General features: G+C 38.3%; 1 protein-coding gene across 2 annotated transcripts in view; it reads right to left on the reverse strand.

Moving 5' to 3' along the window:
• Positions 1 to 27167, reverse strand: part of CDH6 (cadherin 6) — a 105530-nt gene that overhangs the window by 20019 nt on the left and 58344 nt on the right. For both annotated transcript variants that reach the window (XM_072034997.1, XM_072034998.1), the window contains 5 exons: positions 9830 to 10124; positions 8174 to 8293; positions 5989 to 6156; positions 4365 to 4552; positions 2635 to 2888 (listed from right to left, as the gene is read on the reverse strand). In XM_072034997.1, the coding sequence (XP_071891098.1) occupies positions 2635 to 2888; positions 4365 to 4552; positions 5989 to 6156; positions 8174 to 8293; positions 9830 to 10124 (1025 nt within the window). The remainder of the gene's footprint in view (positions 1 to 2634; positions 2889 to 4364; positions 4553 to 5988; positions 6157 to 8173; positions 8294 to 9829; positions 10125 to 27167) is intronic.

Genomic DNA, 27167 nt, shown 5'->3' on the forward strand with positions numbered 1-27167 from the left:
TTTCTGTTTAGATCAAGCACAAGCAGAATGCAGAACTTTTTGTTTTACAACGCAGCTGGACAGTGGTGTGTCACTCGTGAGTGTATTAATGTCACTATGTATGGATGATTATTCAAACATAGCCAAACATCTATTGGTGTATTTTTGTATTGTCTTAATGTCATGTGGCAGCAAAGCTTAGTTATAAGACCTGGACTGATTCTCTACCAAAACACATATTGTGAATGATGAAGCACTCTTACAACCAGGGCAGGTACCTGCCTCATATTCTGCTATTGCTTCATTGTCCCCTGATGCTCAGCAACTTGCTGTCTAATGCAACCACAAGTCAGGAAGATTTGTGGGTCAGGAAGGGATGTGTGTGTGAATTTTTCATAATGCATTTTCATAATGATATTGTGAAGGTTTCCTTTAATGGAAGATCAAAGGGGCTTTCATCTAACAGAGTTAGGGCTCACTTTGTTTAAAAAGAGAAATCTTCACTCAAGTAGAGAAGAAAATGAAAGGTTTTCATTGTAATATCAACTGTCTAAAGATCTTATTTTTAACTGTCAAGGAAAATTGACAAGCAAGTGACAAGTCATATATATACAGTCTAATTGTATCTTCCCTGAAGCTCAGAGTGAAAATCAGTTTTAGCATCTCCACTGCATGATGGAAAAAAATCATCCTGTCAAAAAGATGCAGACTCAACCCCTGACCCTAAATTCTAGGAGATACCCAAGATATTAGCACCATAAAATTACATATATTGCAAGATAACATCTCACAGGCTGCTAGTCTCTGCTGATTTCATTCCTCTCTTAAGATTTTCATATTTCTTCTTGCTGTGTTTATTTCTGTTATTCTAACCTCTTCCTCATTTTTCTTTTTCTACTCCTTTCACCTTGATTGTTGCTTGTTATTAGTATATAAAGGAGACAAGTTTTCTGCTGCTTTGCATCAATTTTGACATCTCTACTAAATTTTGTTCAGTAATTATGCTTTAATATGCAGAGTACCTGTACAGCATTTAATCACTGCCCTTTGAAAGATAGGTAAGTTTTAGCACACACATTCATTTAATAGAAAAGAGCCAGTAGGCAACACTCAACAATGCACAGCATAATCCCTATCCACTGTAAATCACTTAACAATTAGGAGGTGGTGTTGGTGTGAAATGCAAATGGTTATAGTTATCACCACAGGGAAGCAGGGAAGCATTCCCCTCATTCTCCAGTGCCATTAGATACGAAAAAGCAGTTTCATATGAAGACTGGAAGGGGCCTGGGTTTCACCCCAACCAATTTTGTCATTTTCATTGTAGCATACCCACTAAGACATGCTATAGAAGTTATCTGTTTTGTCCCTGGGATTCACCACAGTCAACAAAGTACTATGTTGCCCTTCATGTTACTATGCTCTGCTAATCCAGAACTTCCTATAATTCTTGCATGCCATGATGTAAATGAAAGCAAACCTTAATTAAAATTAGAAGGCTTAATCTTGAACAAGAACTCACGTGCAGAGCATTGCGTGAGAACCGAAAACAGTTTCTGCAAGAAAGGGTTTTAGGCTTAGTTTCTTCATCTAAGAAATTATGGTGATAATATTTACCCATCTCACAAGATGAGCTGAGAGCTTAAAACTTATTTATGCTTCATAGCATTGTAAGATATCTTGATGAAAGATGGTTGTTGCAGAAGTGCAAAGTATTGATGTATTGGATTTTTATTAAACCTGCATTGTTCTATTTTGATCTTAAGACTAACTATTGCATTTCCAAGATGCCCAGAGACATGCTAAAATTTGACCTGGATTTAATATTGCTGTATTTTTTATTTCCATCTCTTACTACCTTGTCAGTATTAATGAAATCTAATTAAAGCACACAGATATTTAAAAGTCCTTTCACATTCTATCCAATATGATATAAATACTGAAGTATGTTTTCAAATACCCACTGAAACAATGGATGTATTAATTTACCAAAGGAAAAAAAAAAAAAAAAAGGAGGCTTTAGTTTAGCTACTCCAACCTTAACATTTCCTCCACTTCCTGTAAGACTAGTTTATTGATTCACGGCTAGAGCAATTTATGAGGTCCATAAGCCTGATTCTTTTCTTACTAAACTTACACTGATACAAGTGAGAACAGAGTCTGTGTGCGCACCAAGCTGCTTTTAAGGCACTTCTGCTTGTGGTGTATAGAAGGTAAATGCAACCTCTGTTAAGCAGGTCTGGATGGACAGGAGAAGAAAGAGATGCTGAATCACTCCCCTGTCATACAGCCAAGAGGATGCACTGCACTGCACTGGAAAATGTTAGAGGCGGAAGAAGAACACTAATATCAACTTAGTGTTCTTTTGCAGTACACTCTCCCAAAGTAAAAAGAACATTACACAAATACACAAACATTACTGAAGAGGCTAGTACGTAATTCAAGATGCAAGTGCCATGCAAACACCATCACACATACAAAGATAAGCTAAAGCGAGAGAGATCATTTACCATCTATGCTACCGCACATGCAAGCATATCTGAACAATTTCATTGTTAAAAGTGATTTTTTTGTGTGTGCACTGACATAAAAAAAAAAAAAGCAAAATCAAAACAGCAACCGAATTAATAATGAGCTGAAATAGTCTATGCTTACTTGACAGGGTTCTTGGCAGCATCTGGATCTTGAGCTGTTACTGTTCCTATGACACTGTTTATTGGAACATCTTCTTTCACTTCAATTATATACGCTGGTCTGCTGAACACGGGCGGCTCATCTACATCCTCCACTTGAATTCTGACTGTAGCTGAGTCCTTGAATGGCCCCAAGTAGAGGAATCGAGGGTCCACATGAGTGTTGGTAGCTTCCACTTTCAGAATATACAAGTTTTTATTTTCGAAATCCAGTGCCTGGGAAGAGAAAGTAAAAGCTTGAGAGATGTGTGGGGACTGCTGTGGCTACCAGCCATATGAGCTAAATGAATGGGGGGTGTCATGGAGAGGCCTATGCTATGTAACAGGAGCCTGAACTGGAATTGACATGCCAGCAGAAAGGAGAAAGACTGGCCTCTTTGCCACCAATAAGTTATAAAAAACAAAATAACAAACAAACAAACAAACAAAAACAACAACCACTTTTGCAGGTCATTCTGTGCCCAGAACTTCTGAACTCCAAATAATTGTACCTTCTCAAATAGCCTCAACTCTTCATGCTCTTTATTCTGTCTTTTTTTTGGGGGGGGAAGGGATGTTTTCTTGATTCCCCCTGTTCATGGGGGGAGTGGGGATTTCTAGGAGCTACTTGTTAAAATATTGGCATTCCATCCCTGAAATGAATCACTGTCATCTGGTGTCAGAGGACATCCTGGACCACTCACAGAAAATATGATTTTATGATTGTCAATGACTATGCCGCACACTGATAAAAGTATGAAGAAGAAGCACTTAGGGACAGTTTGTTATAGTACTTAAGGAAATGTGGGGAGAGACTAGTCACCCCACTTTTCCATTAAGTTGTAGAAAATTCACAGCTTCTGTCACCAACAGACAGAAATGCAAACAGAGTTAGACTGATATCATAATCAGCCCCTGGAAGGCATCTCTTAAAAAACGAGTAATGACAGGTGTCGTACTGATATCAACAAGCAAGTGCATGTTCAGAAAATCTACACAATGTCTATTTAGTGATGACTGAACTTGAATTGATGGAGGATGATATCTGTAACCTTATCAAGCTTGCCTGATAACCCACTGTAAACAATATTCCTCAAACCTTTTCTGACAGCCAGTGTGCAACCTAGTAGATGATGTCTGTTGTGATCCAACAAGGCACAATGATTTTTTTTTTTTTCTGAAGTAAGAGCATGTTGATGGATTTATTAATTACGTCTTTACAATATGAGTCAAAATAAGTTTGTCTATGTACTTTAATACATTTTAGCTATGCAACTTAATACCTTCTGATAGTGTGAAGCAGGCAATGTGATACTGCTTATTTCTGTGGTGTCAACACAGCGCCTTCCTAGTAAGTGAACAAATCTTGTAAGCATGTTAGGGATAAAGTCACAGTTGGACAGTGCTTTCTTGAGTTTTCCTGTAGACATGTTCAAAATCAAGATTTTTTTTTTTTGCAGTCCTATCCCACTCCATAGATTATTATTCTTTCAGATCCCTTAAAGCATGGACATTGTTCTAGTAAAGCAGCAAGCATCCAAGTTGCTTGTATAAAAGAAACTTTACATAAGTAATGTTATAGAGGTTCCTAATAGACAGCATCCAAAATAATAAACAAAACAAGTTGTGCTAAAAATGGCAAACTAATATGCAGTAGATAAAGTTTTTGCTGGTATTTCAGAGGCTGGGATGAAGTATGTTTAAGAGGTGTACCTTTTTGACGGTTATAATTCCTTCCTGTGTGTCCTTGTCTGTGGTAATTCCAAACATGTCATATCCATCCCCCTCAGTGATGCTGTATTCAATCTCTGCATTTTCGTCCACATCTGCATCATTAGCTTTTATCCTGCCGATTGGTGAGTCAGGTGGTGTAGATTCAGGCGTTCTAAATTGGTATGTGCCTACAGCAGACAGAGGAGGAAACTTCTGTCAGTTGGACTTAGGGTATCTTGGACAACATCTCTGAGCCCACTGTCCATGTTAGGCTTGTACAGATGAGTTACTGAGCCTTCAGCTTTTGCCTTACTTTCATATGGAGAAAAATAACTGCTTCTACCTTTTTTTCTAGTATGAAGGATACTTATATGTATCATTAGCTACATATGTCCTTTTCTGGACACTATCACAGTCTCTGTTGGCCACGTTAAAACTAGATAAGAAAAATGTGTTGAGGTCAAAAGACAAATAAAATATTAAGAGCTGCCAGAGGCCGATGCAGCTTAGTATCACTAAATGCAAATCCAGCCCAAATGCATATTACTAATGTGCTACACTGAATTTCTCCTCTGAGAAAATCCTACCTGGGGAATGTTGGCATTATGAGCCTGTATCTTTGGGTTTTATATTGAAGACACTCATGTCCAGAGATGTATAATTAACTCATTGGAGGCAGAGTGCTATATTTCCTCTTAACTTGCTCTAATTTAAATGGAAACACTTTGCCCACAGCTAAGAACAGACTTTGAACTCAAATGACAAGTTGCTTTCAGTAACTTTCCCAGTGACTTAACCGCCAAAGCTTGCTGATTTGTCTGATACTATCTGCAATTATTTTCTCAAACAGCTGCTCTTGACTTTGACACACACTGACACACTGATACACACACATGCACACACTGAGTATTGGTAAGACAAAGCAAAAAAAGAAGGAAGAAAAAAGAGAGAGAGAGAGAAAGAGAGAGAGAGAGAGAGAAAGGAAGGAAGGAAGGAAAGAAGGAAGGAAGGCAGGAAGGAAGGAAGGAAGGAAGGAAGGAAGGAAGGAAGGAAGGAAGGAAGGAAGGAAGGAAGGAGAGAAAGAGAAGTGGATGAAAGCTGCATCACCGAATTACTTATAACCATGAACAATCTGGTATATTTATGTATGTGCCTTTGCTTCTGTTTGCAATTAATGTCGGAAAATCCATTGAGGCAAATGTTTCCTGGGTATAGGCATTAACTTAAACAGAATTGCTCTTGGGATCATTTTACGTACTTAAATAAATGCTTCAAAAGTTAAATATGTTGTATTAGAGCAGATAACCTTAAAAGACAGTCAACCACAAGGTCTATTATAGAAATAATATTGATCAGAAAATACAGATTGTATCAGTCAAAGCTATTAATGGGTAGGAAAAATAGGAGTTGTTTCTGTATGTTAATTTACTTCTCAAACTATCTACTGCAACTGTTTCCCAATTATTGCAATTAGCCTTAGCATGATGCTACTGTTTGCTCGTGTGTTCTCTTTTTCTTTCTTAAGTGACGTCTTAAACTCAGTAAAGTCATAACAGCAGAAACAATATATGAGGTCAAAATAATCCATTTTACTGTAAAGACATAGAACGTAAATGTTTCATACTCTGGGGGAACCGAGGAGGATTGTCGTTTACGTCGGTCAGTGTGATGTTCACAGTGGTGGTTCCTGATAATCCGCCCATCTGGCCTCCCATGTCCTTAGCCTGGATGACCACTTGATATTGCTCCCTGTTTTCACGGTCCATGTTTAGCAAAGCAGTTTTAATAATGCCTGAAAACATGAAAATTAAAGAGGCAAAATTCACAAGTAATGTACTCACTTTGATGGAAATTCTTGTTTAAAAAAACAAAACAAAACAAAACAAAAAAACCCACAGCCTTAAGAACAAAACAATCTCTATGTAATGAGTAAACTTTGCCCAGTACAAATATTTACTGTTATGAGATGGCACATTAAATTACAGACTTGTCATATCAGATCTCAGGCTTCTGCCTATATGACAGACACAATAGCAGTGGCATCCCCAGAAAGATGTTCTACCTATTTGTGAGCAGTATTATTTTACATAACTATTTACCCCTTTTCAGTTCCATGCTAAAGTCTCTCACTGAACTGGAAGAAGGCTCATTGTTCATTATAATGTGCTTCATCTTTTCTCTCCTGTTCTGTCAATATTTTCATTTTGACAGACATGGCAAAAAAAATAAATAAATAAAAAGCTAACTTCAGCAAGACATCATTAAAGAGGCAGTACAACATTAAAATGGGAGAAGAGAAATTAATTAAGAAAATTGTGAGCATCCAAGCATGCCCAAGTATATATATTTCTATTTATACATTGATTGAAATGATTTTGCCAGTCTGTTCCTTCTTCAAAAGCACAAATGTCAGTTATAAGTAAAACTCCTATTGAAATTCAGTCATTTAGATTTACCGTGAAACAAAATGTTTGCATTCTTACTGGATGTCTCAAGGCTAAGAAATGACTCCTTTGTAGGCAAAAGGAATGAAATCCACATACTGAAATCCATGGGAAAATTCATAGCAGCTTCAACAGAGACTTAATCAACTCTGGGAGTTTTGCAATTGATTTCCATGGCTGCAGAATCAAGCCTGTGGTTTACCTTGCTTTCCCTCCATTCCCCATACAACCCTCTTGCTAAAAGGTTATTAATACTGAACTTCCAGGTAAATTATCCTTTTGTACTCTAAGAATACATAGTATATTGTCCAAGTCAGAGTGAGAGCATCAGTGCAAAAATCCTCTTATTTTAGTATCTCGTACCTTATGTTTGAAGGGAAGCTTATTTCACCTTCCATTTTCCTCTGAGACATCTAATCTTTACTTTGCCTGAGTCTCTAAGATTTAGTTAAGAAACAATGTGAAAACCCGATTAATTGTCTGGGATAATCCATTCCTTTCCTGTAAGGTTGCTGAGGAGAATGTCTTCTCTAGCTTCCAGCAACCTAACAAAATGGATGTTTCCGTTTAAAGAATTTCTTGAAATCCTTTGTTTCTTGTAGAAGAAGTTTGTTATAAATCTTGGGAGGAGAATACCTATGTAGTGAGACAGTCAGTGGTACAGCAGATTCGGTCCACCAGAATTCGTATGTGTTACACGCACGGGTTCCAAAGCAGTCTGTTATTCAGCCCATAAAAAATTCCAGTCACTGTATTTAATTTAAATATCTTCCAAAAACAGAACTCAGAAGTTTGGGATTCTATTTGTGATCTGCTAGTGTAGCGCAACAGCCAATTTTACCTCTTCTATCATTATTCTTAATTAAGATTTCTTTCATAAAATTAGCATTAAAGTGATATGTTGCAGATGTACAGAAATTATAATTGCTTTAAACAAGTTTTGAAAAAGCACAAGGAGAAAAAAAAAAAAAAAGAGCAAACCTTCAGTCTTAATTTAGCCATTATGAAGATCTATGAGGATTAAGCACTTTTTTTCTACACCCACCTGTTTCTCGTTTTCTTCTAAAAGCCAACCTATTTGGTTTAATTTAAGCATCTACAGCAGTCTCTGTACCCACTGCTTGTTAAAAATGATTGAAAACTGGTTCTCATTCAGTACTAATTGTATTTATTAGACTTTGCTGGTAAGATTAAAATAATGTAGGTGTCATGTTTACAGATGTATCGCTCTATTAGATTTGTCAGATTTTGCACTGAATAAGATGTAATCTCTTTGAAGTTTTTGTCTAATATGTCCTAGCTTGGCTTAGCATGTCATTTTAAATTGCAGACATTGTCACAGAATGACAGATAAGTTCTCCTGACCTGTCTCAGATTCAACAGAGAAATATGGCTGTCCCTGGAGAATGCTGTAGACAACTTTAGCACTGTTCCCATATGTAGGATCATCGGCATCAGTTGCAGTGACTTGCACAACAAAGGTACCTGCAATGATAAATTAAACAAAATAAGAATCTGTATTTTTTTTTCCATGTCCATGACAGTTTATGATGTAGAAAAAAACCATAACTCATGTTCAAGTCAAACTTAGGGCAAAAAGTGGAGATATTCTTATTTTTCAGAAATTTCTCTGCTCATAAAGGTCATAGATCCAAAACCAAAATGATAGATGGCTTTTTCTCAGTTTATTAAAATGCAGTTATTGACTGTATTTGTAGATCCCTTACCATAGTTCTTATGAACAAACCTGAAACACACCTTTCCCCACATCCGGAAGGTATTTAGAATTTGAATCTCGGTCAAAAATGTACTTTCAGAAATTTACTCATGCTTATGAGTTAATTATGAGTTAATTAATGAGTTAAACTAAAACTTACAATCTGAACAATCTTAGACTTGAAGGTGCTTGACATTAGAATGTAAATCTGTTTTTTCATACACCTTCTAGAGAAAGAACTGGTTTTGAATCCTAGGCAAAGTGTTAACAAACATGAAAAATTAGCTTAGGTTTAAAACATTTAAAACAGATTTGTGAATAAAGTATTCACTTCACATATTAAAATGTGAATATTAGGTTCTCCTTCAAAAGATGAGTTTTCATCCATGTGACAAGCCCCATGAATGAGAGGAGAGAGTATGCCCCAAAGTCTTTATTTTCATATTGGCTGAGCTTTATTTTAATCTCATTCTTGATCATGATTAATTAACGTTTCTTTCCCTAGGTATTATTTCAGATTAGAAATGTGCTTCTTGCAGTTCAACCATCCATTGCTCTCTGACAAAGAAATCAAAATGACCTTCCTCAGAATCACAGAGAAAAAATCAAAACCTGTCAACTTCTGTGAAAAAGATCCAATCTTAAAATCATATTTCAAGGAAATTATTTTCTTTTCTTTTGTTGATTGATTCTTACGGCTTGATACATTTGAAACCAATTGAAAGATTTCAGTGGACATCAGTGGACTTGGGAGCTCATTTTTGTTGCCTAAAAAAAGCAACAAGGGTCATAGGAAGTTAATGACATATCAAGAATTAGTGATGAGTTGACTTGGCTGATAGTTTTCTCTCTTGAAGTGTGTACATTCACTTCTGCACTTGCCATTTTCCCCTTTTTTTTTCTTTCTTTTTTTTTTTTTTTTTTTACTTTCTTGAACTAAGCAAGATTTGCTTAGTAATTCTAGGGGTTGTGTTGACACACATGTAACATACTATTAAACTGCAACTAAATCACTTTAAAGGTATGTAACAGAGGTAAGCTCAGCTTACTTTCACTGTGAACTAAACAAGATTGCATTAACTTGCTTTTTCTGTGGCACAACAGAGAGATTGGGTTGCACTCAGTGGACACTTCTGTTTTCAGCAAACTTCTGTTGCTAATTCTCCTGGGGATAGATTTTTTAAAATAGCTGAGGTACTTTTACTCAACTCAAACAACAGATGTCTCTAAACTTTGGGGCCTTAATAAAATCCACGTAAAGAACCCGTATCAGACACTGAAATTAACTGTTAGTTAGCACCTACCAACGTCTGACATTTCAGGGATGCTGGCATTGTAAACGTCCTTTGTAAACATTGGCTCATTGTCATTGATATCATGGATCTTAATGATGAACTCAGATTCTGGTTCCACTGGTCTTCCAGTCCTTCTGTTTATAGCCTGGGCACGAAGTATGTATACAGGCTTTTCTTCCCTGTCTAGTCTCTTTGTGGCCTGGATGTCACCAGTGTTTTCATTGATAATGAAGAGGTCTCCTGCTCCATCTCCTGAAAGGATGTACTTAAGTGATCCATCTCCTTTATCCTGGTCTGAATGCAGCTGGTGGTGAAATGGGAATTAAAAAAAAAAAAAAAAAAAGGAAAAATAAATAATTGGAACACAATTCTAGGTACTTTATCTTGTTATCATGATACAGGCTTTACTATTATTAACGCTCAGCCAAAAGGCTGTACACTGCTTTTAGGAAATGAGATGATACCTCAGTAGGAGCACTGAATTGATAGAGTTGTGTGTTGATGTCTGAATTGAATTGAAACCATTTGCTGTATAATAAGAAACTAAGAAAACCCACGAACTGCAGCTGCAGATCACTTCCACAAGCTAAGCATACGTCGATCTGATCTAAATGCCAGTGGCTCAGGTGAAATCCTAGGAATATATAGGATACTGAGATCCTACAGATGGAAAAACAGCAGACTCGTGGATTGCAGTAAGCAAAGAATTAAAAAGTGGCCATGCCAGTCACTTCTTGAGTTTAAATACTCTGTTCTGTGCTGTTATGTCCCCTGGACTACTAAGTACACAACTAACAGGAAAATACATGTATTAACAAATGGAGCAAACTAAGAGCAGAGGCAGGCATGTGTTCCAGACCATTCCAGCACCGGCAATGAAGACATCATTTCCCTTTATCCAAAGGGACATGGACCAAGCTGAAACATGGTGGGGGCAGGGGAAAGAGAATGATGATAGTATGCAAATCATGAGCTGCCCAAACCATCACCTTTTTATCCCAGGAGACTTCCATTTCCCTTGAAATGCTGCTTAGCACACACAAAGTACAACCGATTAAATCCTACTGTGATGGATCTTCCTTTGATAAGGGCATATTTATTCCCCTGGCTTTAAAATCAAGGCTAATCAACTACATTTTATTTTCTTGATACATCAGAGGAAAAATATATATTTATTAAAATGGATTCTAAGTTTGGTTTCATCATTTTATGACAAAATTATTGAGGGAAAAAAAGATCAGGTATCAGATTCTGCAGATGGTTGATTTCATAGAAAAGACATGTTGATGAGTCAGGAGAGATGGACGTTCTCGATCAGCTCATTGCTTCTCCTCCTGAATGCAAATAACAAAAAATATACCCAGCTGAATATTGTGAATATGTATGGTGAAGTATTTAGCATTGCTGGATAGCATGCTGCATAGAACAGAAAGATTTGTAAGTTGGAAGAATATAAAATATTACAATCTTCACGTAGATTTTACCAGTGCTTGGCTATGCCCCAACCACACTGGAAGGGCAGCCTCCAGTAGGACCATATGGTCAATGTTTTGGGCTTCCTCCAACCTTCTGCCCAGATCAGTGCTATGCTGGCAGCATGCTGTCAACACCCTTGGTGGCACAGCGCTCCACCACGTGCCTGTGGTCCCTACAGAAAGCATGCTCCATGCAACCCCTCCAACTTCAAGGGCAAATCTCTTTGACACCACACATGCAAAGAGTGTTCAATAAAACAAAATCTCAGAACTGTAGCATGCTTAATCATTAGCAGACGTGCCGAGGCACTGTTCCTTCATTTTCTCCTTCAGCGAGAAAATGAGCATTCAGTGTAATTTTGCACAGAGCCCTTTCTCTTGATAATAAGAATACCAATAGCCCGCTTGTATGCAACACTTTTCATCACATTTCAAAACCCTTCACAAAAGCCGTCAATAACACTTGCTCTGTTTTTTGAATAACAAAGTATAGAAACATCAAGTTTCCCAAAACTGTACATGGAATAGAGTTCAAATCTCCCGAGTCCCAGTCAGTTGGCTATCAGGCCTACAGAAATTATACTACTAGATAGAACCTAAGCCTCTGAAGAATATCTGTTAGACCTGCTTGTTAAGAAGTTAGACTAGAAGTCTACTGTGGGAAGTAATTATAATAGGATATTTGAATATAATTTTTTCAAAGGCAACCTGCAACAAAAAAAAAAAGGCATGGAAAGAATTCTGTCTTTAAAAATGTGTGTTACTTATGGTTGTTTCACACCCCAAAATTTAATTTTTGTTTGCCTTGAATGCCTCTTTAATTTTGTCTGCATCATATTGGGAGAAAACAGCCCTCGGTAACAGACCATCATTAATTCATATTAATCATGGAATAGTGCTGTTGTGAGATTTATTACAGGCTGACTCCCAAAATAATTTTTATCACCATTTTAATTAAAACTGGTTTCAAAGAACAAGGTAGCAAAAAAGGTCAAGCTAGAAAAGGTGTTGGAACCACTGGGAATTGTTTTCCATAATATTTTTTACATAGTCTAGCCCACCTAAAGAGCTAAAAATAGAAATGTGTGATTTTTTTTTTTTCAAGTCAATAGTTTATGAAATTTCCATTCTTTCCCTACAACTAATCTACCTGTGTAAGATGGATTGTGACTCTGTGTATCAAGAAAACGTATATCTCAGTGTACTAACTCATTAATGTTGAAAATGAGGTGATCTTCATTAAAGAAAGCTTCAGTCTCTAGCCCTTCAGCAAAACCACTAACTTTTGAAAATAAATATTCTATATGACAAGATACTTTTCAACTCTGTTACCTTCAGTTTTAAAACTTTCCTAAGACATGACAGAACAAACTAAGTGTTCAGTTGGACAGACAGTAAATGGCATATTTACTGTAAGAATGAAATCTGAGGAAGGTCACATCTTGTGACTGGTGTATGTTACACAGAGCTCAGTCTGGCTGAGTGCCTGCTCTTCAAACCAACAGTGCCCTTACAGTGTGTCACCACACATGGCCTCAAGAACCTGCTTCATAAAGATTCTCAAAAGGTATAATTACAATGCTTGATCTCAGTAAATTATGATGATTTTCTAACCATTCAGCATCAGGTGTTTTGTTTCTTCTTTTTGGTGGGATAGGCCAATATCACAGCACCAGCATCGACTGCTTAATAGCTAGGCCAAAATAGTTTGGATTTTGTGCCCTTCTTTTTCAGAAAATAACATTCCTGCAGATATGTAGGAAAGTTTCTTACAGATGTTAAATTTGCAGCATTCACATGTGAGGCAAATATCTGGAAAAACAATTTATTATTAGATATTACTTTATCTGTGCTTGGCTGTTTGCTTGGTATAAAATTTTATCCAGACAAAAGCAATCTGTTCTATTTTTTCTTAAGTGCCAGTTTACTTGGAAGCAATATTCTGTCTGTGTGACCTATATGAAAGGGGAGATTGCTGCTCTAACCACGTTAAAAAAAAATTAGGAATAAAATGCAAAGGCGAAACTAATGGCGCAAGCTTAGGCCAAAAGAAGGGCCCAGAGGAGAGATGCACTTAAAAATGCAGTTGATGGTGTTGTACATAAAACTTAACACAATTGTTAGGTTATGAAGATGAAATGAGTAGTGGTAACAACCCTGCTTTCCTTTTAAGCTGAGGTTATTTTTCACTACCCAGACACCTCATTTCACAGGAAGTTTGCTGTGATGAGATATGCATATAAAGTATACTGCAGATGCTTTCAGCAGGGCAGATTGTAGCCAACACAAGACATTATAGCTTCACTCTGGGTGCTAACCCGTGTTGCAAAAGAGTGTCCATTATCCTCTGCATAAAGTTGGTCACAGGCCAGATAAATGGACCATGGCAGATAGTCATGGGATAGAATAATACATTGTGGGACACAGTGCTCATGTCAGCTGGACTGTATCGTATTACTGTTCCTCAATACGATGTTAAAACAGCCAAATGTTTTTAGTGCTCCACTTAAAATTAGAGTTTTTATTTCCTGAGGAACTCAGTGTTACTCAATGACATTCATGTCAGCGGGGCACTGAACTGAGCAATACTCCAAAGGTAAGCAAAATTGTGAAGAAACAGGTCTATGCTGTTGCAAAAAAACAGCAAATGCATCATCAATTGAGCTGTATTAATATTATTGTAAATTGATTCACTCAGAATCTTGTCAGGACACTCTTGTGAAATCACCCATCAATCACTGGCTAAGGCTGAGGATGAATGACAAATTAAAGATTTTACTATGCCCTAGGCATACTTTTACTCATTGTACTTTAATGCCACTGTTATGTGAACCATCTGGTTTGCCTTTAATGATTTATAGTCAAATAAAAACTGTCCAGTTTTTTCCTTCCCCCCTTCTCCACCCCCAAAGTGTCCTGGCCCAAAATACTAACATGGCTGCTTCTGAAAACAGCCAGGGCCTAATTCTTCCAGCAAGAAACACAAAGAGATGTTTAAAATGCTTGCAGGACTGCAGTGTTAGCCACCTGTATTTGACATCATGCTCATTGTCACATACATAAGTAATTTTAAAAGAGGATTTTTTGTTGAATATAGCCACAATCTGAAGCAGCCTTGCTCTCCACAGTGTCACAGTGGCAGAGGCCCCCAAAAGCAGCAAGGGCAGTGACAAGCATCTCCTCAGCATGACTGAAAGGAAAAGGTAGGTGAAAGCTGTGCACAAAGCATTTGTACTGTGAGCATTTTTTTTTTCTGACTGAATACATTTACAGTATTTGTGTTAATCTCCAATACGTTGGATTGCTTAACTTTAAAGCAAAAATCCATGAAAATTTTACCAGGTTTGCAAAAGTTGAATCAGACACATGCTGCACAAATAGGAATTACTTCAACAAAGTATGTGGGGAGAATTTAAGGGAGTCTTTCATGTACTTTCGTAATAAGACTATAAACTGAAATGGCATGAAAGCAGCAGATCAAATTGGCATTAAGTTGTTAATGTCTGGCTTTGGTACTGCAAAGTGCAAGAGCTGTACTCCAAAATATCGGCAGTACTCCTGTAAGAAGCAGCGCTAGTGTGTTCTAACACAGGTAAGGGCCAGGCAAGGCCCCTCCCAGTGCCCCACAAGCAGCCCGGCACTGGGGGCACTGGGGCAGACCAAGCACGAGGCACTTCCGTGGGGCCATGGCCAGGCTGAACCCAGCTGGGAGGGGGCCACGGTCAGGCAGGGCAGGGCTGCGGGGAGCAGGCGCCTGGCCTTGCTGTGGCCTCTATGGGGCAGGGGCTGGTGGCCACAATGCTGCTGATGGGCCTCAGCCTGGTCAGACACTGGTGGGGCCCTTTTGGGGCCCTTTACTAATCACGCAAAATTCACCTTGATACAAAATTGTATGAAACAGCAGCACCAAAGCTCTGTAATGAAAGTGAGGTCCCATGTATTATAATAGGTTAAGATTAAGCTCTGTCTCTCTCTTTTTTTTTTTTTTTTTTTTTTTTTATGTGTGTTAAAATGGAATGCATTAGAGAAAGGCAGCTTTCCAGCACACATACTTGTAATGAGGTTTCACTGAGAATGTACTTTTATAGCTGTGGTAATTAAATTCCAAAAAACTGAAATTGCAGGCCATGGATATTTTCCAGAGTGAAATAACATCCCTCCTCTACCTCACTCTGTAACACTGATTTAAACATTGTAGTTAATCTCATTCAGGAAGTGGCTTTAGGTTATGTAAGACAGCTGTAAATTGCAGTTTAGCTCCCACTAATGTCATATCACTGGTTATGATACCTGGCAATTCAATGGGCTAGGAGCTTTTCCATCCATCCTACAGACCAAGTTCTGGTTGCTGTTGTGAATATAACCCCCAACTCCCTGAATTTCAGAACAGTTCCTGGACTTCTACAAAGACACAAGCCAATTAACCTTGGGATGTACACACTGAACCATCAACCTACAATTATCTAGAAATAAACTGCCTCATATCTTATTGTTTGTGTTTATTAGAAGAACTTGCTATTCTGGAGTTGCTGTGGTCACATTTTCCCCCCAGCACAATAATGAAATAGAGACCAATTATTAAAGTAGTAAGTAGGCAGTTGGTAACAAAGAGAATCACTGGTTTACACTTGGCAGCATTCACAGCAATGATTTCACTCCAAATTGAATAGATCCAAACAGCAGAGTCTTGTCTAGTACTGAACAAATTCAATGACATGTATTGCTTGAGGTTACACAGTGCGATGCTACAGCATTCAGAAAAACTAAAGCACTCAAAATACCGTAATACTATAATATTGCACACAGTTTCTATTTCAGAATAATAACCTCCTTGTCCCTCTTGACGCTTTCTATCCCTGTAACGTCAACAACCCAGGTAAATTAATATCATAATCAACACCATTAAAATCATGAAATAATCATCCCAAAAGCTTTTACTCCGCTTGGTGACTCTGGAAAAAAACATTTTTTGTACATTACTACTTAGCACTAGTACTAAGTACATTAGTACTTATTTACTTACATATATTTTGCTGAAACTTACTTACTTGCTTCCTAATGCCCCAAAAAGTACCTGCCAAACACCGAATGTATGCTATATACCTACAAATTCATACACTGGGTCACGTATCATCAGGACAAATACTTAACTCAATAAATTATTTTAAGACGTAAAAGATTTGTTTTTTTCTAAAAAGCTACTCCACAAGATCCACAGGGAGATCCAGCATCACCAAAAATGAGAGATTTCCTGGGGATGTGTGTACCATGTTCTTATGGCTTCAATTATGCAAAGCTCTGGTTCCTTTCATGGTTCACATAACCTCTCTTTCTGACTCACCCCTTAGGCAAAGCATCCTGCTCTTCCTCCTATCAGTTAGCCTCACTGCATGGTATTTCATACATCCTGCTCCAGCCATGTCCTCAAAACCTCTTGCCTGCAAAATGCTAAGCTCCTTCTCATATCCCCTAAATCCTGGCTGGGAAAGAGTCAGAATGTTCCGTGTTTGGCAGCGGCTTATATGCCTACTTATGGCACAGCCAGCTGACCAGTCAAGGCACAAAGTAGGTTTCTTTGCTTCATGCAGCTACTGTTCTTCCAAACTGTTTAGGAAATGAACAGTTTCAACACTTTTATTGCTCTATAAAATTTAATTTGAAGTGGTTAATGGACTTAACATTATTGAAAGAGGACAGTGAACAGAGACTGTGGCTAGAACACTGAGGCTACTTGTCTACTGAGGTCACATACCTGGATTGTTATGTTAAGATGTAGGTACCTACCTTTAAATTATATCATTATTTCAAAAATTTAACTTAAATTTCTGGTAAAAATGGGAGGATGCTAAAAAAGAATTTGGAAGAGAATAGGAGAAGGTGTTTAGAGAGCTATAAGAAGTGATTCCATTCTTATACAAAACAATTTGAAGATTGTATGAACATTTATACTCTACAGCCTCAAAAGAGGTGGGGGAACAGCAGTTTGAAGTAAGATTCAAACACTGTCATTTCCAAAGAAAATAAACGAACCAAACTAGAAGTATTGACAAGCTGAAAAGAGAAACACAAACAGACTTGACCTTACCAGAGCACAGCACCATCATTCCAGATGTGCAGCTGCCAGAAAGAGCTCCTACATGCAGGGGCTTTATTTAGACTATTATGACAGGTGCTTGAAGTAGATAACCACTTTTTTATATCTCTTCACTAACCCAAGATCTGCTTTCCTAAGCAATCCAGCAATCTGGAGCACCTCCCCTATGAAGAAAGGCTGAGAGTGCTGGGGCTGTTCAGCCTGGAGAAGAGAAGAGGGAGACCTCATTGCAGCTTTTCAGTACTTAAAGGGGGCTTATAAAAATGATGAAGAGAAGCTTTTGCTCATGCAGATAATGATAGGACAAGGGGGAATGGTTTTAAACGGGAAGAGGGGAGATTTAGATTAGAGGTTAGGAGGAAATTTTTCACTCAGAGGGCAGTGAGGCCCTGGCACAGGCTGCCCAGAGAAGCTGTGGATGCCCCATCCCTGGAGGTGTTCAAGGCAAGGCTGGACGGGGCCCTGGGCAACCTGACCTAGTGGGTGGCATCCCTGCCCATGGCAGGGCATTGGAATTGGATGATCTTTAAGGTCCCTTCCAACCAAAGCCATTCTATGATTCTATGATCTTCATTGTTCCTCACTTTCTTGTTCATCTTGACAGATGTTGCAGTTTTACAGAGTACTTGAATTAGTCTATTGTAGTGATTAGTTTACTATAGAAAGTGTAGTTACTATATTATAGTTAATACAATAAACCTCATACGGCTCAGTGTGACTGATTCCAGAGTGTTTGAGTTTGTGAATGCAGTTCTAATTTCCTTGCTTCCCACCAGGCCTAGTGAAGAAAAAGGTATGACAGGTACACAGTACCTATTTGAAGAAATCACTGCTCTGATGATTAGAAAAAATCTTGCTTCCCAGATTAGCTGTGTTCTCGTGCCAAGATTGTTTTTCTGTTTTAAGGACCTCCTCCCACATTCATGTATTTTTCCTCTTCCAACATTTAAAGATAATAATCCCTTATGCTTGCAGTACTTTTCTTTGCCAGGCTAACAGCCTATATGTATTCTTCTATTGTAAAATGGGCACTTTTCAGTCCTCAGATGGAATCCTGTTTACAGTCATAGTCTCTCATTTTCGAGTCGAGTGGATTCCAAAAACAGTCAGTGAAGAAAAGGCCAGATATGAAGGACTGATGTTCCCACTAGTTTTTCTGTAATTGGTCCATTTTTATAGTCTTTCCTTCTGTATGAGCGGATGCAGGTTTTTAAACAGTGATGTTAATATTTTCCTATCTTCATTACAAATGAGTAGGTACATTTGCCATTTTCATTGCCATATTGAACTAGCTTCTTCCTGTCATCCCAGGACTGACTAAAACACTCAGTTTTTTCTCCTTTTCTTATTGTTTCTGATTTATGACCATTCATTGTGTATTTAATTTTTTTTCCCAACTCCTATTTCATGAATATTGCATTTCTATCCTGTTTCTATTCCTTCCATCTTTAAGATCATCTTTTTCTTTCTGTGAGATATTCTGATCAGTGGTAAAGGATATGATACAGCACTAAAATCAGGTGTGCAAATATTAAACCTGTAAAACCTGTAATAAACTGATGAAACAGAATTGAAGAATTGCTAAGGTTTTATGAGATTTCTGGGGATGTTGGTTTGTTCGGAGTTATTTGAAAATACACAATGTCTTATTTGTATTGTCCTTACTCCTCTTTTTCTTTTTTTTTTAATGCTATAAAAGGTTGTATGGCAAATCCAGAAATACTTTAAACCCCAAGATATTCAGTTGTGGAATGCTATTGATAAAATAATATAAAATGGGCTATGTTTGTATATAAAGTTCATACCTGCAACCTACTTCGTACAAAGAAACTGTATCAGCCCTAGTTGCATGGAATCAGGTAGATTAGCAAAAAAATAAAAAGTAAACAAAAAAAAAAAAAGTGAAATTTGAAATATAACCCAAAAGTTCTGTAAAGGATTCAAAGTCCAATACTTGGACTCAAGTCCAAAATGCAACTGAAAAGTTTTATCAAGAGGCAAAGGTAAAACAAAAATGCCCCCTGGGTGCTCCTTTAACCTAGGTACTGGTCCTTAGCTCTAACCCTGAGGATTTTAAAAGATAAACATCCCATGAGTTTAAAGGAGAAAAAAATGCTAAGATTGTACGCACAGCAAATGGGGAAAAAAGCTAGATGTCGGATAGAAGCATTCAGTAACAGTAGAATCATCTGCAAAAATATTGTGCTGAGACTGAGAACAAAAGGAGGAATAAAAAGACACCTACAAAAAAAAAAAAAAAGAAAGAAAAAAAAAAAAAAACAGAAACAAAACAACAACAACAATAACAAAAAAACACCAGGGTAATGGTATCTGTCTGCTTCTTGAGAGTATCAAAATGTCAGTGGTATTTCTCATTCACTTTCAAAAGCAGCAGTGCCAATCCATTCTCTGTAATGACACTGAGAGAAGTTAAAAACAGTATTGTGCTTCTGAACAGCTTCAGGAAATGAATGGACAGAGAAGCAGTAAGAACATTTCAAGATTCAGAAGCAAACAGGTGCTTGAAAGGCAAACTGAGACCAAAAGATGCCATCTGATTTCAAAACAAACAAATAAAATGCAGGGAAGGCCCTATGATAAAGAGTATACAGTGATGGGCTGAAAAAAAAAAAAAAAAGGAGTAAGGAATAGAGTATAAAGGGCACTGGAATGAGAATTTATCATTTGACTGGAGACAAGAGACAAAGTGCTCTCGCTTTGGACCCTCCGGACTCGCACACTCCAGGCAGGTTGGAAGCCTCTTTTCATTCTGCTTTTGTGAGGACTGTATGCGAGACTGCATGGCCTGAGACAGACCTGGATGATAATTTGGCTGATGTTGTGATCCTTGGCTTACGGGACAGGCTGCCCAAAGAGTAGTCAGGAACCTGCTGTCCTCTTTAAAACATGCAAAACTAAGATTAAAGATCCGTGCTGTGGTGACTCATGCTTTTATTACACACCCTTCAAAATCACAAATGGTTTTTCTAACCCAAAGTGCAAACATGCAGCCACAGCTAATCAGCTTTGCAGAAAATCAATTGGGAAGTGTCAGTCCTTTCAACGTTGCCTAGGGCATATCAACTCTTTCCCTCTTGGGTTCCCCAACTGCTGCTGCTCTTCAATGGGATTAAACAGGGACAATGACACACGAGCTTTTGTCCTGCACTGCAGTACATCAAACTGCGAAGGTCTCTTATTCTGTCGGTCGCTCCCTCTAGGAGCAACTTGTTATCACATCTTAATGACTATTTAACAAGGCTGCAAACTATGTAAAGGTGTCTCCATATTCTCTTGAGCTGAGAGCTGCTCAGCTTTTCTGTGGTAATGCAGTGTTATTTGTTCCTCTTTCTATTATCTCTAACCACAATTTTAATTGTAAATGATAAATCCACAGTTATGACAGACAAATAAGTCTCTAGTTAATAAGGCAGATTGTGTCCAAGCCTGATCTTCTCTCTATATAAGGGCCCTTGAATTTCACGTTTTCACCAAACTTCTTGCTTTTCTTTGAATTACTTGATAACCATAAGAAAGAGATCCAGTCTCACTCTGTAGGCACTGAACAACTCAAAGCCATTACATCTCTGAGTAATTGATTTCTCTCACTTAATATATACATGTATATATTTGTTGTAAACTGATTTGTTATAAACTGATACAGCAGTTGGGTTTCATTATGCAGTTGCCCTCTCCAGCTAAACAGCAGCAATCATAACAAAATAGCAGACTTCAAAAATTACCCTTACAAAAGATACGGTTGTTAACCAGTTCTCAATTCCTTATGGAAGGCCAAGGTTGTTTAAAAAAATGTTTTTATGCTTTTTTGGTCTGTCCGTGTCAATGTCTGGCATTTCTTTGTCATAGTGACTACCAGCCCCTTTTTGCCATTATTTTTTAAGTGTGCATAAGGTTAGGAACAGTACCAGGTAGACAGGGGGACTGGTTTTAGCTGAAGCATCAGTATTCACTTAGGGAAAAGCATGAAGGACTTAGTCACCACCAGACTTGCATACCCTAGCTCAGGTACTAGCTAAGAATACTCTCTTGCATGTATATCTGAGCAGAACATTAGGAGAGATTAAAAATTATTTTATTACCTAGTGTGTACACTTTGGTGGTCAGCAATGAAAATTCAGTCCTTTGAAGCTTTGAAAGCCATAAAGAGCTGCACAAGTCATTTTGTTATAGGAGACGGACTTGCTCATCACTGCAGGTTTCCTCCCATAACTGAATAGTCAGTCATTGGATTCGAGAATGTGTCTTAAAGACTAAACGGCAAGGTTAGTTTGAGGCATAATTGATGATTTGCTTGGTATAAAAAAATAACAACAGCAAGGAGTAAAGTGCATGCAAGTGCGTCTCTGACAAAAACACAAGATATGTAAGGGAAAGGTAGGCTTGTAGTTGAAAATACAGGACTTGCAGGTTTTAATATTGTCTCTGTCACAGTCTTACTGTCTGATCTTAGATCGCTTTTTGATGCTTCTGCGTTCTTCCTGCAGTCAACTGTGGGTTGTTAACAATGCTCAGTTCTGTACATAATGATTATAACATGATTTGAAAGTCTCAGGTATAATTTGCTCTATGTTAGCTTGTAGAAAGACTGAAGAAACTGGATTAAAGCGAGGGAAATACTGTGGCTTTGCCAGTGCCTGCTGCATTTAGCGGATGGGTTGATGTCCTATTCCTAATCCAGCTACAACACTACAAACTGTAATTGCTCTCAGGTGCTTGTTCTCTACCACCTGAAAGTCACTGTTATCACACGTTAGTTAAGGGAGGGGGTAGATGGGGGAGTTTCTGCACTCTGGAGCTGGCTATACGAGCTCAAATAACATCTGGAGGTGTTTTAAAACTTATGACTTTGTGCAAAAGTGAAAATAAATGTGTGTTTTTTCTTCTACTGGGTGAGCTGTGGAGTTAAGGAAAATTAAGTGCCTAACTTGTAATGAGTTTCAGTGGGAGTGCAATGAGTCCCTGAAGAAAAGGCAGCCTCCTTGGAAGTCTCTTGTCTAAATCCCCATTTTTTCAATGAGAATTGCAAATACAATTCAAGAGCACCTACTTTCCTTGTAGCTTGCTTTCAAGTCAGAGCAAAATAGCTCCCATATCCTGACATCCTTGTATATCTCAAAGACAGGTATGTGCACAGGAAAAGATACCTACAGCATAGTTAATGTACCTTCATTCTTTAACTTTATTAAATAAGATATTGACTATGTTGCATTTCCATTTTTGCAAGAAAAGGTACTCACTGAGCCAGAAGACATATATACATGTATATATACAGATATCTACTACATATATACATACATATAAGCAGTCTTTTTAAAATCACACAGGAAAAAGGTATCATAAGAGTTTGTGTGTGTACGTAGTCATTTTATGGCAGAATACTTTTGTGGGTTGATCCACGTATCTTTGAAGATCTCCAGCTGACTTTTATGGGACTTCTATCCTGCACTGCATTACTTAGTCAGAAAGGGAACTCAAATAATGCTAGCTGACAACAGGTATTTACTGAAATTAGGATTTTTTTCTTCAAAAAAAAGAGTACTTTCTATAAACATGCACCTTGGTAACTAATAATTTGTCTCAGTATATGTCCCTTAATACCTAAATTACTTGATTAGAATAGTTACTGAAATCAGTCTGTATTATATGTCCAGCTTTGATTGCCTTCAGTATCTCAGGAAATTTACCCAGGGCTTACTCTTTATAAGAGGTCAAAATTACCCATTTAACTGAAAAGTGTTTTGTCAGACTTCCAAACTTTAAAAAATATCTCTAAATCATTGGCAGATACAGAACCTTAACTTAAATATTATATCAGCCTTGATCTTTTTTTTTGTGGCAATAACATGGATTCATAAAGTTAGATGAAGAAATACATTTTTAATGCAGTAAAAATCTCTATTCTTTGGGGAGGGGTGGGGAGGAGTGAGTAGATATCACTTAATGATGAACTATGGAAGAAAAAAAAAAAAACATGCTTGGCCTAATATCCAGAAATGTTTTTATTGGGATGTAGTTGAATAAAACATCAGGCTTCTTCAGTAAGTAACAGCTTCTTACTACTCCCTGATGGATGTGCGTGAAAGCAAATGCTCATCCTTTGCTTACTGACAAAGGTGACCCCTTGATTTTCTGAGCTGTACTTAATGCTGCCAATCAAATCCAGAGGTATGTGTATGAATTTTATATGGTAGGTGAAAGTGTATGTGGCAGGGTGGAAAGCGGGGAGTGGAGAAGCAAGAATATAGACGAACACTCAAACAAAGGAGAAGCCACATTCTCATTTAAATTAAGATCTAACAAGAAGGAAATAAATTCATATCCACAGGTTCAGTAGAATCTTTAATCTGTTTGCATGCCTGGCTCATCTAGGGCTGTAAAGTGAAGAAAGGAAAAATTTCTTCTTCACTTCAGAAAGTGAAGAAAGGAAAAAAATTCTCTATGCTGTCATGTTTCCTAACTTTGTTTCTAATGTTTGTGTTGTGTAAACAGATAATTAAGAAGTTGTATGAGGCAACTGAAAAGGCCTCATATATAAATCTTGACAGGGCCCTCTTCAGGAAGGCTGCTAGACCAAGAGTTTACTTATGGGAAACCTGAGCCTAGGTTGTCACTGAGTAGATTCTTCTTTCAAGAAGAATAACAGGTGACAAATCACTCAAGAGCTTGCAGATGAAAGGACAGACCACCACAAGTGATATCATGGTAGGCATCCACTACAGGCTGCCTACTCAAAGAAACCAAGTATATGAAGGCTTCTTTAGACAGATGGTGGAAGGTGTGTGATTGCAGGCTATGGTACTCGTGAGGGACTTTAATCATTCTGATGTCTTGCAACCCAGGTTTCTGCAAAGTGCCATAAGACAATTTCTTCACATAAGTGATTGATGAGTTGACCAGAGGATGCACTATGTTGGACGTGTGCAGAGAGGCGAACTGCTTGAGAATGTGAAAGTGCAATTTGCCCTCAAGTCTCAAAGGTCCTTGAGCCTGGCAGCAAAAGCTGGTGACATGACGCATTACACGGCAGATAAAAATAAATAAATAAAAATTAAAAAAGAATAAAGACCTTGTAAACAAATCAGATAAAATCAAGTCCGTGGGATAATATAGGGTGCATCAAAGGATGGTGAAGGAATGTTTTCTTTCTGTAATATTTGAAAAGCCATAGTGATTGAGGAACATTCCTAATTTCTGAAAACAGGGAAAGTGATACCCATGCTAAAAGAGGAGGAGAAGGAGCTGGAATGAGAGGCTGGCCAGCTATACCTCAGTCCCAGGGAGCAAATTGCTTGGAAGCTAAATCTAGGAACATGGAGAAAACCAAGGTGATTGGGAAGAACCAGTGTGGATTGAGCAATGGCAAATCTCTTTACCAACCTGTTTGCCTTCCATGATGACATGGATGGCACAGTGGACAAGTAGGGAGTAGAGGATATTGCAGGACTTTAGTAAAGCCTTTGTCACAGTATTTTGATGGACAAATTGGTAAGATACAGTAATGTGTGGAAGATTGGCTGGATAGCCATGCTCAAACGGTTGAGATCTGTGGTTAGAAGTCCAGCTTGCGGCTGATTACTCGTGGTGTTCCTCGGAGGAGGAACTTGCTGGGGGTCAGAACTGGTTAATGGCTTTATTAACACCTCGAATGATAGAATGCACTCTCAGCAATTCTGCAAATCATAAAAAACTTGAGGTTGGTTGCATGGAGAGCTGTCAGTATTGGGAAGGAAGAGCTGCTATCCAGAAGGACATCAGCAGCCTGGAGAAATGGAGTGGTAGAAGCTTCATGAAGTTCAGCACAAGCAAAGGCAAAAAGTCCTGTGCCTGTGCTGGACTAATCTCTTGCAGCAGTACAGGCTGGATAGAAAACATTTTTCCATTGAAGGATCTGGGTGTTTCGTTTAAAAAATCTGAAAATGAATCAGCAGTATGTCCTTGCTGAGAAGAAAGCCAGCTGTACACTGGTTTCTTTTAGAGGTAGTGTGGCCCATTGGTAGAGGGCATAGTTCATTCTCCTCCATTCAAGGCTCGTGAGAATGCAAGTGGAGCGCTGCATCTAGTATCGTCCCTCCTCTGTAAAAGAAAGACATTGACACACTGCAGGGAGTCTACAGAGGGGTCACCAAGAGGGTTAGGAGGTTGGAGTGTATGATGTATGAAGAGAGGAGAAAGGAATGTTTTTGTTTACATTTAAGAAGAGAAGGCATATTGTTGTTCACAGCTACATAATGGGGCAGTGTAGAGAAGACGGAGCTAGAGAAGATGGAGGATGAAAGGCAATAGACAGAAGCCGCGATGAGGGAAACTGTGATTAAATATTAGGAGAAAAAAATGAAAGGAGAGATGGCTAAGCACTGAAGAAGGTGTGGAATCTCTGTCCTTGGAGATACTCAGAACTTGACTAAGCCCTGAGCAACCTCCTATAAATGGACCTGCTTTGAGCAGGGGGTTCAACCGGAGGGCTTCTAAAGGTTTCTTCCAACCTGCATTATTCAGTGATTCTGTCAGAGTGATATTCAGTCCTCAGCAGTTCAGATCCAACACAGCTTGTCTACGAACGGGGGCTGATTTTGAGTAGAGAGCCTGGAATTCTTTTGGTGAGAATATTTGTGTCTGTGTTCTCCAAATTGCTACCTAGTATTTGTGGAATAAAGAAATATCTTAAGAACATGTAATGGATATGATCCAATCAGTCTAAATCAGTCTAAAAGTAGTTTTCCAGAAAATATTTTCTGTAGGTAAATCACAGGTATTTGCGTGAGGTGGGCTTGTCAGGGTGCATTGGGTAGATCCTGAGGGCATTGTCACTGGACGTAGCATGAGGCTCAAGCTCACACCAGTTTACAATTATGAATATCCATGCAAGAGTTGTTATGCACAGGGCATTAACTCTCTGTCTGCAACACCCCTAGAGGTTGTTATTCCCTACATGTACAGGACATTCTGCGAGGGATTTTAGCAGTTGTAAGCAGCATTAACTCTGCTTTAAGCAACTGACCTGAAATGTGTAAAACCACAGAAAGAGCATGGAGTGGAAAGAAGCTGTGAACGCTCTGACACCTCTCTTTGCATGCCCTTTAACTCCTCTGTTGGTGCCCGAGTCAGCTGGATTACAAGGGCTGCTATGTAGGAGGAACCATGTCACAGAGCCAAAGGTACAGTGATATGGTTTGGTTCTGTCTTTTAGGGAGATTTTAACCCTTCATTGACGATAAGATGATTCTAAACACAGAAGTTACACACATTACTTGACTGGACTGATGCAGCCTTCCAACATGAAGATATAGTAGGTGCAAAGATGACAAACACACTAAAGAAGACAGAATGGTGATTATGAAGCTGTGCAGGGCAGTAAAACCTTCTTTGTTCAAATAGATGTCTAGTGGTGAAACAACACTTGATGTTTTGCAGAGAGAAGGAAGAAATAGTGCCAGGTAGACAGGATTGCTATACAGAGGCACCAATCCAGCTGGGCTTTGCTAGAATCCTGCTCGGTGCAACATGGCATATGACAGCTGGGGATAGAAGGGCTGCAGTCTTCTTCGGATGATATAACCCCAGAATAAACAACTCTGAAAAGAAAACAGTAGGAATGATAGATCCAGAATAAACATTTGCTGGTAATTTTTTCCCCTTCTCCTGTAACGTACAGGTTAGCTCTCGGCTGACTCAGTTATTTCCTCTACAACATTTCTTGGTGGTGGTATATACTTTCTGGGGAGTGAAATTAGAAGTAAAAAAGAGAAAGGACTGATAT

Source organism: Anas platyrhynchos, chromosome 2 (genome assembly GCF_047663525.1).
Source record: "Anas platyrhynchos isolate ZD024472 breed Pekin duck chromosome 2, IASCAAS_PekinDuck_T2T, whole genome shotgun sequence".
Taxonomy (NCBI): domain Eukaryota; kingdom Metazoa; phylum Chordata; class Aves; order Anseriformes; family Anatidae; genus Anas; species Anas platyrhynchos.